Consider the following 13,128-nt stretch of genomic DNA (forward strand, 5'->3'; position numbering starts at 1 on the left):
CACATATAAAGATGCTTCCCTTTATCTACTTGGTTACTCAGTGATACAGTTCACATAGGGAAGGAAAGGTAAATGTTTGCCCCCCCCCCTCTTTATCAGTTTACAAGGTAATGAATTGGTTCTTTATCATCTTTGGGGGAGGATAAATTCAGTAATATGTGACAGATTTCAATTCGCTGCAATTATTATCTTTATTGAAACTCAGATTATCTCATCTTTGGCCAGTGGGAGCAAAGATGGTTCCTGAGTCCTTTTGACATGACAGTGATACTTTTTGACTGGTAAAGAAAGGGACAATATTTTTTTGTTTTATTTTGTTTTGCTTTTCTGAAAACCTCAGAATGTTATCTGAGCTTTTGGGAAGGTGGATTTTAGGGATCCAGTTGTTTTCTAGGATATTTGGTACTTAGCATGATCTGTGATGTAATTTTTAAGCTGGTGTTCTTTGGAATTTGTTACTTGCAAAGATTAATGTTTTTATTTTTTAGTATATGTAGAGACTCAAAAGGAATCAGCATTTCCCAGCAACAGGTATAGAGGCATATGTTAAAATGGTTTATTCAATCATTTAATATTTGAATATTTAATCTGGACCAGTCTCCACAATAGGAGCTCTAGGAAATTCAAACAATTATGAAATCTGCTTTTTTATTTAAAATTTCAGTAAAATAAGTTCCAAGAATTGATTTTAAACTTATTTTTTCTTTCAGATCTGTCACGAAATCGCCTCTCAGAAATTCCCATAGAAGCATGTCACTTCGTTTCTCTTGAGAATCTCAATTTATACCAAAATTGTATTCGGTATATACCAGAGGCAATTCTAAACTTGCAAGCTCTAACATTCTTAAATATTAGGTAAGGATTTTTTTTAAAATTTTTAGTTTTGTGTGATCTTTTCAATTTTCCTCTTCCCTTTCATTAAAATTTACATTATCTAGAGAATTCCCTGGCGGTCCAGTGGTTAGGACTCCATGCTTCCACTGCAGAGGGAACGGGTTCAATCCCTGGTCAGGAAACTAAGATCCCACATGCCATGCAGCCAAAAAATAAAAATAATAATTTAAAAAACTTTACATTGTCTGTTTATATCAGCAATATCTCAACATATTCTTAGACTAAATTAGCAGTATTTTCTATATCCCTCTAGTTTCTCCCCTTGTCTTTGTCTTCGTAATAATTAACAAACTCTAAGAGCCATTAGCCTAATAGACTTGGAGCAGTCTTGTAGCAGTGGTTTTCCAATTACATTTTCAAATAAGCTTCATCAAATGAGAATAGTACATCTGAAATTACTTTGTTTGGTTTTTGTGATTACGTATTTTTGTGTACTAAGTTCTGAATATATAAATGCATTTATTCAACTCATCTACTCCATTTTTTCACATCTTACAAGAATTCTTTTGGTATTTAATTTCATTATAAAAGTTATAAATGTTCACTGGAGAAAATAAACAAATGTAGAAAAGTAAAGGAAATTCATCAAAATGTGTCTAAGTTATATAATTATAGGTGAACTTTTACTTTTTTGTAGCCTTTTAGTCAAATTTTTAAGTGAGTTTTTCCCCTTCTCATGAAATATCCTTTGGAAATATTTTTATATGTAATCATTTTAATGTACAGTTTATATATTTCTAAAACTCATTTTTCCTCTCGGATATTTATTCTTTCAGTTTTTTCCCATGATCAAAGTAGCACTAGTAGGCAGTTTTGTATGTGAATGTCTAATTATTAGATTTTAAAAGTTTTAAAGGCATATGATCTGTGTTAGTAAAATCATCAAAGATCTTTTTTTTTTTCGGTACGTGGGCCTCTCACTGTTGTGGCCTCTCCCATCGTGGAGCACAGGCTCCAGATGTGCAGGCCCAGCGGTCACGGCCCACGGGCCCAGCCGCTCCGCGGCATGTGGGATCTTCCCGGACCGGGGCACGAACCTGTGTCCCCTGCATCTGCAGGCGGACTCTCAACCACTGCGCCACCAGGGAAGCCCCATCAAAGATCTTGAAAAGGGGAGCAATTGTTACTAAGGATTAAGATGTTAAATCTGCATAAGTAAAATTTTAGCTTATTTTTATCCTAATGATAGATGTGTTTTTTACTTTCAGTTCTGATTTGTATATTTTTGTATAAATAAAAATTCCTTACCTGTCCTTCAGTTAATATGATATATTTGAAATCACAATCTGTCCCTTATTTCCCATAGAATTATATTTGGGTCATTTATGTACATTTGATTATAATAATGTAATGATGAGGGAAGTAAATTACAAACACTTTTTATATAACTCTGGAAGGAAGAGGAGAGGATGTTAGTTATCTACCCTATTTTAAAATCATTTTTTCCTATATAAATTTAAGTTTAATAAAATAATAATATGTTTTGTTTATATGGCACATCATTATTTACAAGGGAGTTTTATGGTGCAAGAGTCCTGTAAGCCCTGTGATTTATAGATGAGGAATCTGTGTAAGATGCAGATAAATTAAATGCTGTGCCTAAAAACACAAAGCTGACAAGTGAGGAAATGAAGACTCGAACTCAAATCTAACATCCTGTTTATTCTTTGCAAGACTTACCTTTGTTAGTATACTAAGTATAGAATGAGAAAGACGGCAGTTTTTTTCCTTGAGTGGTGGGCTCTGACTTTTCTCTTTTTCTACTTACTCATTTAGTCGAAACCAGCTGTCAACATTGCCAGTACACTTGTGTGATTTACCATTGAAAGTCTTAATTGCTAGTAATAACAAATTGGTCTCACTTCCAGAAGAAATTGGACATCTCAGACATTTAACAGAACTTGTAAGTTAATATTTCATTTTTTGATTGTTTTATATGTATGTGTGTGTGTGTGTGTGTGTGTGTGTGTGTGTGTCTACACATACTCTTGTGTTTTTGAGTTATTTTCAAGTACTGATAATGAAGTTTTACTGACTGATGAGGTCTCAAGTGCTTCAACGCAGAATTAGGAAAGAACTGAAAGTGCAAGTCTAATCAGGTTCTAATCAATATTAAGTGATTTCTATGTTATTAAACTTGTTTTTTTTTTTTTTTTTTTTTTTGGTGGTACGCGGGCCTCTCACTGTTGTGGCCTCTCCCATTGGGGAGCACAGGCTCTGGCCGTGCAGGCTCAGCGGCCATGGCTCACGGGCCCAGCCGTTCCACGGCATGTGGGATCTTCCTGGACCGGGGCACGAACCTGTGTCCCCTGCATCGGCAGGCGGACTCTCAACCACTGCGCCACCAGGGAAGCCCTAAACTTTTAAGACATAATTTAATAAAGGATTTGAATTTTTTTAATTAAATCTTGTTAATAGTATCAATATTCTGATTTTTGGTTAGTGCCTATAGGGAATGGGCAGTACAAAGGTCAAGCTTATTTTTTTTACCTTATAGGCTATCTTTAGAACCTAGCTCCCACTCTAAAGTGAGCTATTCTTTATATTTTCTAAGAAGCTTAACCTTCACCTACCACTTCTTGTTATTCTTGAGTGCTTTTGTTCCAGGCATGGGAATAAGACTTTTCTTATTTAATCATCACAATAACATTATGAATAGTTATCATCATATTACAGCTGAGGAAACTAGCACTCAAGATAGGTTAAGTAATTTGCCAAAGGTGCCAAAGGTTCCATAACTGAAGTAGAATTTGAAACCAGTCTACCTTAACTCCAGAACCCATGATTCCTATTTCTGAAATGGTCAGATACAATTATGTCCATTGAGATTTGGGAGTGTAATTCTATGTAGGTTTATTAACAAAGATGTACATCATAAACAGAAAATAAATACAGTTGGCTTTCTGTTTTTGTTGGTTCTGCATCTGTGGATTCAACCAACTGTGAATCAAAAATATTTTTAAAAAAGTTTTTCTGGGAATTCCATGGTGGTCCAGTGGTTAGGACTCTGCACTTTCACTGCCAAGGGCATGGGTTCGATCCCTGGTCAGGGAACTGAGATCCCACAAGCCATGCAGCATGGCCAAAAAAAAGAAATAAAATTAAAAAAAAATTTTTTTTCCAGAAATCTCTAAAAAGGAAAATTTGAATTTGCCGTGTGTGACAATTATTTACATAATGTTTACATTGTATCAGGTATTATAAGTAATTTAGAGATGGTTGAAAGCATACAGGAGGGTGTATGTAGGTTATATGCAAATTGTGCACCATTTTGTATGACACTCAAGCATACATGGATTTTGGTATCCTCGGAACCAATCCCTTGCAGTTACTGAGGGACAACTGACTGTACACATAAAGTCTAATTGGTCCACATGTTGGGTCACTTATTTTTATTCAGGTGGATTATGAATATAAAAGGTCACATACAAGAATTCACAAATATATTAAATTTAGAGTCTAGATACTGGACCACTATTTAAACTTTCTGTTTCTATTTATTGAATCCTAAATGCTTAAGAGATAGATATGTCTCACAGAAGGTGCTTTTAGCTTTCTACGAAAGAAGTAAGTTGATACTTCAGTCATAAAAAATAGCTTGTGGCAGAGTAAAAAAGTAATAATCATAATGCTCCTGATTACCTTGTGGGTCTTTCTGTAACATCCTTATTGCTTCTTTTCCTTTTTTTCTTCTTCATTTTTTTTTTTTAGTGAAAGTAAACTGCTGTCTTTCAACATATATATTTGAGAGAAATACTATAGATTGCTATTCCCTTCTGGCTCCGACTCAATCTTCCTATCCTTTCGACTTTTTTTTTTTTTTTTGGCTGCGTTGGGTCTTTGTTGCTGCACATGGGCTTTCTCTAGTTGCAGCAAGCAGGGGCTACTCTTCATTGCGGTGCAGTCTCTTGTGGCAGCATGTGCTCTAGGCATGCGGCCTTCAGTAGTTGTGGCTTGCGACCTCTAAAGCACAGGCTCAGTAGTTGTGGTGCACGGGCTTAGTTGCTTTGCGGCATGTGGGATCTTCCCAGACCAGGGCTCAAACCCATGTCCCCTGCATTGGCAGGTGGATTCTTAACCAGGGATCCCTTGACTTCTTTTAGAACCCTTTTAGCTTTGATACCTAGAGCACTGGGCTAATAAGTCTAGCTTCTGATTCTACTTCAATCATGAATGGGTAGGAAAGGTAAAAATAGTATTATTTCTTTCTGAGAATATTTTGGGAAAATTTAAAAATAATGTCTGAAGCTTATTGAAGTTTTTTGTAAGTGGTCTTTTCTAATAACAAGTCTCAGTATTTTCTTTTTATTTATATATTGGAGGAATTTTAAGTATTACTGTGGCATCTTAGAGCTTTTATTAACCTAGGCAGCTTCTTGTTGCTATGTATGGGTTTACAAATTCTGGCTGGTCTCAGAATTATGGAATCCTGAATTTATCAATCTTGGAACCTTGTAGTCAGTCTCTTTTCAGAACCAGTGGAATCAAGCTATTTGCCAAGATACCAGAAGGCCTACCTAATATAAGTATTAGAATCAGGTTGATGAGCTGCTAATAGAATAGTATCTACTTTTTCCGTAGCCTTTGAGTTATGTGTACTTTATTATTTTTCTCTCGTGTTCAGTTTGATAAAGAATGATTTTGGGCTTCCCTGGTGGTGCCGGTGGTTGAGAGTCCGCCTGCCGATGCAGGGGACACGGGTTCATGCCCCGATCTGGGAGGATCCCACATGCCACAGAGTGGCTGGGCCCGTGAGCCATGGCCACAGCCTGCGCCTGTGCTCCGCAACGGGAGAGGCCACAACAGTGAGGCCCGCGTACCGCAAAAAAAAAAAAAGAATGATTTGAGTCATCTTCAGTGCATTTTTATTTTATATTCTTGAATAGTTGAACTTGTATTTTGAGAATAGAATTTCCTTTCAAATAATTTTATCATAATTTTTGTCATAGTTTTGTTTTTTCTTCTAGTTTCTTTAGAACAATATAAAATAAAAATATTGTCCTAACGATCTGTTTTAATACCTTTCTTTTTAACCTTTTCACCAACATTTTCATTTGATCTGATATTCTAGGCCTCCTGTCCACATCTTAAGTCATTTAATTTTAGTTCTGCTCACAAAATTAATGTAGATCTATATACAATGTATAGAGACAGTCAAAAGCCTATACATTTTAAAAATTAAGTGCTATTGCAAACTATGGGATTATTCTTGGACACAGAATCAGTATTTTTTACAACAAGAGGGGTATTATCTTGTCCAACCTCATTTTACAGATAGTTTAAAGCATGCAAGTTTGTAATATCAGTACAATTCTTTACTTTGTATCTTTTTGAAATAGGATGTGAGCTGCAATGAAATTCAAACAATCCCTTCCCAAATTGGTAATTTGGAGGCCTTGCGAGACCTTAATGTAAGAAGAAATCACTTAGTACGTTTGCCTGAAGGTAAGAAATTGTGAAACAGTTTTTTTTGTTTTATTTTGTTTTTTGCCTTTTTAAAGATCTCTCAGACGGATGGGCACTTCAAAAATGTATAAAAGTTACAGCCAGTATTTGAGATGTAATGGTTTCTTTAATATGTGCTGTCTGTTCCATTGTGGATTTTAAAAGCTAGACTCTTCAGTGAAAAGCTCCAATAACTATTGAACAGTGATTGTAATTTTAGATCCTGTTAACTGATATAATTGATAACTCAGGGTAAGGTCACTGGAAATTTCAGTTGGCATAACTACTTAGGAGAAACATAACATGTTTTTGATAAGGGGATCGTTTAGTATAATGTAAACATTCCTGCAGTTAGCACTGACTGACTTAAAATGGACTTGATTTGAATTTAATAATTTTATCCTTCACTGGAAATGTTCAGATAGAGGCTAAATAACTGTGGAGATGATGTGTAAAATGAATAATGAATGGAGTGAGAGACTGCACTAGGATACTTGTTGTCTTAGGCTGACTATAAGTTCTGGTACATGTATTTGAATGATAAAAATGATTAAACAAATTAATTAAGTATAATTGATCAATCGTTCAAAAATATAAATTCATGAAAGAGAAAGTGAAAATGGTGAAAATCATTATTAAATCAGAATATATATTTCTTTAATTTTATTATGTAAAATTTAATATCTAAATGAGAGCAATGAATCACCCAGCTACATCAGTCATTAGCTCATGAAAGTTCTTGTTTCATCTATACTCCCATCCTCTTTTTCTTGCTCTGTCCTCTAGATTAACTTGAAATAACTTCCAGAAATGCATCTATAAACATTTCAGAATGTCTGTCTCAAAGATAAGGAATCTTTAGAAGATATTTTCATGACAGTGATTATCTAGGTTCTTCTACAAAATACGACTTCTAATGTACAGTAAATATTGAAATAACATGATGCTTTTGCTTCGTTGTAGAATCCAGATGTTTATACCAATTTGATTGTGTATGATACTGAGTTCTAATATACTAGTGTGTGTAGTTTTGATATTTTTTGATCCCAAGTAAGCGTCTCAGAAAGTGACTTTTCCATTCCACTTTTATACATTTACTGCAGCCATACTACCAAAAATCCTGCATACCTTTCCCCTCAGTTGGCTTGTCCAATAACCTTTATAGCTTTTATCTTCAGAGCATTCCTCATTTCCTCCTGGTTCTGCCTTCTACCACCTCAGCAGTGGGAATGCAGGCCATTAGCAGGACCAAACAAAATCATGACTGACATATAACTCAAAATTTCTATCAGGATTACCCCTGTACTCAGGACCCACCTACTGTGGTTGATCTTTAAAGGCTTACTAATGCAATAATACTGACTTAATATGAAATTAAATAATCAAAACAATTGGGGTTTTGGTGAAAATGAAAATCCCGGATTTCAGATGATGATTACAGTCTGATAGTTTTATCATCTAATTTATTTCTCTATCTTAATTTGGAATGCATATTACCAAGAAAATTGTCACACAGATAGTTTCAAATGTTTTTTTGTAGACTTATCTTATAATCTCAGCATACTCAATTAAACTGAGATGGCAGGAAGGCTTCATCCAACACGTACACAAGTTAGTGTGGAAGTTCATGTTCCTTGGTGATCTCTAACATGTTACAGTTTGGTAGATAAAGATATTACGTCTTTTGTTATATTGTCATTTTGATTTTAAATTAATTTTAATTTTTATCAAATACATTATTCAAAAAGTCGAATAGTAATAAAAGCTTAAAATAAATAATAGCATTCTCCTACCTCAGCCATTCCTCTCTCCAGTTTCAATAGCCAGAAGCATATACCTTCAAGTCCTTTGACTCTTTCCACTACTATTTGCTGACATATTTCTAAATGATCTGCTTTTACAGCTATTGCTGGATTTATTGACTTTGACATCTTGTTTTTATTGTTGTTTTTCTAGGTTAGTAAGTCCTTTTTTAAAAAATTTACTTAGCTTTTTATGTACCTGTGGCTAATTCCTCCCTCTTTTTCCACCAGCCTTATTAGTCAAACCAATCAGATTATGTATCTTTCTTTTTTCCCCTGAATATCTCCCTCATTGAACCTTTTTTCTTTCTCTTCCAGTCTGGACTGGTTGTTCTCTGTTTTTCTCTGCCTAGCTTTTCTTCTTTGCTGAACTCTTATTCCTCTTATTCCTGGACTTCATGTCTTCTTTCTTACTTTTTTTTTTAAATTTCAGCTTTATTGAGGTATAACTGACAAATAATTCCTCTTTCTTACTTTCCTCCCTTGTTTTGCTAGAGGGCATCTTCTAGTAGTTTCCTGAGAACATGTCATAGGAAAACATTTTTTGAGATTTCACTTGAAAAGAAATATCTCTATTCTGTGCTCGCCGTTGATTAATAATTTGGTTATAAATTCTAGGTTGAAAATTATTTTGTCAAATGATTTTCAAGTCTTTTTTCGCTTTTAGCTTTCAATTTTAAAAATTAATGGTTGAGGGACTTCCCTGGCAGTCCAGGGGTTAAGACTTAACACTGCAGGAGGTATGGGTTCAGTCCCTGGTTGGGGCACTAAGATCTCACATGCTGCATGGCATGGCCAGAAAAAAAAAAAAAAAAAAAAAAATTAATGGTTGAAAATTTGATGCCATTCCTAATTCCAGTCCATTGTTTGTTACCAGTTTTTTCCTCTGGAATATTTTAAGGTCTTCCCTTTTTTTCCCCTACCGCTCTGAAGTTTTATGATGATGTGCCATAGTATGAGTTGTTTTAATTCAATAAACTAGATACTTTGTGGGCTTCTATCTAAACCAGAGATTCACATCCTTCGTTCTGAGGAACTGTCTTATATCTCTTTTTTGATAATTTCCTGTCTTCTGATTTCTCTGTTTTCTCTTTCTAGAATTTTTGTGAATTAGATATGGACTCCTTTAATTGATCCTGTGGTTTTCTTATCTTTTTTGTTCATTTCTTCTTCATTTTGTTTAACCAGGTGGTAAACAGTTCCAACTGTTTATACTCTAACCATTCTTCTGAATTTTTAATTTCTGCCATCTTATTTTTCATCTCTAAGAACCTTTGTTTTTCTGGTTTTTTTAAAAAAACATTTCTTGTTTCAGTAATTTAGTATTTTATCTCTCTGAAATTAGAGACATTAATTCTAGTTTTACAAAGTTTTCTTTTATTTCCTTCATATTACCTATTTTTTCAGAGCTCTTTTTTTCTATTGGCTTGCGTGTTTTGATTTTTTTTTTTTTTTTTTTTTTTTTGCGGTACGTGGGCCTCTCACTGTCGTGGCCTCTCCCATTGCGGAGCACAGGCTCCGGACGCGCAGGCTCAGCGGCCATGGCTCACGGGCCCAGCCGCTCCGCGGCATGTGGGATCCTCCCAGACCAGGGCACGAACCCGCGTTCCCTGCATCGGCAGGTGGACTCTCAACCACTGCGCCACCAGGGAAGCCCACGTGTTTTGATTTCTGTCTTACATGTTGGAGGCTCTTCTAAATGTCTGTGGATCATGTACTGTCTGTATAGAGCTAATTAGAAATTCCAAGTATACTGGGCAGGAATTGTATAATAGTAGTTAAGCAGTAAGCTGGATATTTTATTGGGGGAAACTCCCTATCAATATCTAAAGGTCTTTCATATGGGACAATATAGTTTCTCCAGAGAAAGATGTTTTCCTTCTTCTACAGTGTTGTGTATGTTCCTAACTACTGCCAGTCAGGAGCTGGGGATGGGGTAAGGTTGGGGAGGAAAGTGCTAAGGTCTTGTGGTCAAGTTTGTACACTTTTACTTAAATCCTCCATTTTCAGCAGGGAACTCATCCTGACTTCCCATTGTGCCTGCGGTCCTTGAGTTCAGAGCCTTTCAATTCAGCTTCTGTCATGATTGGAAAAGAGTAGTTACCTAGCTTCATGAGTTGGGATTGAAGATCTAGGCATCTAACCTGTTCTTTATACAGATTATCATGTAATCCTGTGTTATTCACACCTTTCTGTGGTATCAGACCTAGTTTCTAAGACTTTCTGTTGTTCTATAAGGGGTCAAACAGTTTGCTTTTCATTAATATTACCATCCCTAAGCAACTAGATTTCATTTTATGCCACTTTCCTGTATATCAGTTAATCACTAAGAAAGAATGGAGGTGAATACTTATGTTAAATCCATTATATTTAGCTAGAAGCTCCTGAAAAAAATTGTCTAGTTTTAAAATATCATTAATTGTTTATTTCCACCTTATCTCCCTGCAGAGCTAGCAGAGTTGCCTTTGATACGGTTAGACTTTTCCTGCAATAAAATTACAACAATCCCTGTTTGTTATCGGAATCTCAGGCACCTACAGATGATCACCCTAGATAATAATCCACTACAATCTCCTCCTGCACAGGTAAACCATAGTGATTTGAAGTATGTTATGAACTTTTCTGACAAAAGATGAAGTTTAAAAGTTGTAAGTTATATGTATTTATTTTTATTTTTTTGGAAATTAAGTTCTTTTAAAATAAATTCACAACTTATATGTATTCTTTAGAAGCCTTGAATAAATGGGATGGAAGATAGGTAATATTCCAAAAATGTTTTTCCTTTCACTAAATTGACTTCTTTTTAATTTGAAGGAGTCTTCCTTAAAGTTTTTTCCTAATAAAATTTGAGTTATTTCTTTCTAGTAAAACTTAAATGTAGACAATGTAAATGCTAGAGACAAAATACTCAGCTTACAGAACTAAAGAACATCAATGTATTTCTCATGACCATTGTTTTTGTACCTTCCTATTTTCTAAAATCTTAAGTTCCTCATTTAGTTAGTTTGGTCATTTGTTTATCAGCGACTGAAATGAAACTACTTAATAAAGTTATTATAAGGTAGCTTTACAAATAGATCCTAGACATTCTATAGTCTAAAAAGTGTTGACCAGCTTATATTTTTCACTGTAGCTTTCCTTACTCTGCAGTTAATTGATGGTTTTGTACAAGCCTCTGTATGGCAACTGTTAAACTTTATGAGTAAACTTCATAACTATAGAAAGGTCTCATAATCCTAAAGAATTTGTGTGTTGACTGTGGGACAGAAATCAGTAGGTAGCAACAGCAGTGTATATAACTTTTTAAATCATTTCCTGCTTTTCTCTCTTACAGGAAGTAGGATTGAAAACATAATTGTGCATGATTGTTGGATTCCTAAAAACAAAAGTTACCAATATAATCCATGGGGAGCAATGCTTTAAATCCCTGACTATGCCTAACCAATCAATATAAGTTTACTTGGTATTCTAACAGTGTTTATAATCATAAATTATTTATTTTATATGTTATTGAAACTTATTAGTGACTAGAAAACAAAAACCTACATTTATATCACTTAAAAGCTTAAAGTAAATGATATAATGTTATAATCAGTATGTTTTTAATATTACTGTATATACTTGATAGAAATGCCTTCTATTTCCAATATACATTAAGTAAAAATGTATTTTTATTTTAAAAGGTGAGGGGACACATATATTTCAGATGAGTAATAATGTGGTTGTATTTATATGTTACTTTGTTTAGATATGTATAAAAGGCAAAATCCACATATTTAAATACCTGAACATACAGGCTTGTAAGATTGCTCCAGATCTACCAGATTATGATAGGAGACCCATGGGTTTTGGCTCCTGGTGAGTATGTTGTATTCTTTTATTATTATATTCCATCTCACAGAGAATTAAATAAACTGAACCTTTAAATTTACCTGACTCTTTGTTTGACCAAAGGGAAATATCCTATTCTGACACAATTTTTCTCAGAATGCTTATATTAAGTAAAAGTTGATTACATAGATGTGAGAAAGTGTAGTCCTAAGTCAGGGTTTCTCAACCTCAGCACTATTGATATTTTGAACTAGATAATTCTTTGTGGTGAGGAGCTGTCCTATACACTGGAAGGTGTTTAAAAGCATCCCTGGCATCTGTAGCACCTTCCAAAGTGACAAACAAAAGTGTCTCCGGTAATTGCCAAATATCCTCTGAGGGGTCCCCAGTTGAAAACTACTGGTCTAAGTGACTTGAATACTAACCTTGGCTCTCCTGTTAACTAGCTCTGTGACTTAAGGCAAGTCATTCAAACTTTTTGGGCTTCATTTTTCCCAGAGGGAGTGAAGGGGTTGGATTTGATGACCATTAATGTCACTTCATGATCTTTTAAGTCTGTGAATCCCTCAGCTACATATAACACCTGACTTTTACAAAGTTACTTTTTGACATTCCCAACCAATGGAACAATCTTAAGTTGCAGGAATTAAATTCAAAAGGCCTTTAAACAAGCAAAATTGATGTCTCAGTGAAGGTGCAGTAATATTCATAGACTTTACTCAAAAGAGAACACTTGAGGCCTTCTCTTAGAACTTGTCACATTTATGTAAAAGCACAGTCCTAACCTTCTCAGTGTCCTAGTCTAAAACAGATTAACAAACTTCTGTTTTGGTAGAGTTTCTAAAAGCAGGCATTAAAAATACAAAAATAATTTGAAGGAAAAAAAAAACGAAAAAGCAGATGCATAGGGAATTCCCTGGTGGTCCAGTGGTTAGGACTTCGCACTTCTACTGCAGGGGGCCTGGGTTCGATCCCAGGTCAGGGAACTAAGATACCTCAAGCTGTGTGGCGCAGCCAAAAAAAACCAAAAAACAAAACAAAAAAGCAGATGCATATTCAAAAATTCAAGTAAGTGATAAACTAAAAAGGAGGAAGATTCTATGTGAAAGAGGCATAAGGGGGCTTCTCATTGGGTTGCCTTCTTTGTTGTGCAGCA

At 34.9% G+C, this 13,128-nt stretch overlaps 1 protein-coding gene and 1 non-coding gene across 18 annotated transcripts in view; both read left to right on the forward strand.

The window, feature by feature from the left end:
- LRCH3 (leucine rich repeats and calponin homology domain containing 3) overlaps positions 1-13,128 on the forward strand; it is a 119,994-nt gene that overhangs the window by 42,551 nt on the left and 64,315 nt on the right. For 11 of the 17 annotated variants that reach the window (XM_067034372.1, XM_067034376.1, XM_059064389.2 and 8 more), the window contains exons 2-6: positions 711-855; positions 2,671-2,797; positions 6,234-6,339; positions 10,590-10,726; positions 11,890-11,999. In XM_067034372.1, the coding sequence (XP_066890473.1) occupies positions 711-855; positions 2,671-2,797; positions 6,234-6,339; positions 10,590-10,726; positions 11,890-11,999 (625 nt within the window). The remainder of the gene's footprint in view (positions 1-710; positions 856-2,670; positions 2,798-6,233; positions 6,340-10,589; positions 10,727-11,889; positions 12,000-13,128) is intronic. The other 6 variants (XM_067034380.1, XM_067034381.1, XM_067034375.1 and 3 more) reach the window with 1 other exon arrangement.
- Positions 12,886-12,958, forward strand: TRNAR-UCU (transfer RNA arginine (anticodon UCU)). The gene has a single exon. It is a non-coding gene; the product is annotated as a tRNA-Arg (tRNA).

This window comes from Kogia breviceps, chromosome 5, assembly GCF_026419965.1.
Source record: "Kogia breviceps isolate mKogBre1 chromosome 5, mKogBre1 haplotype 1, whole genome shotgun sequence".
NCBI lineage: Eukaryota > Metazoa > Chordata > Mammalia > Artiodactyla > Physeteridae > Kogia > Kogia breviceps.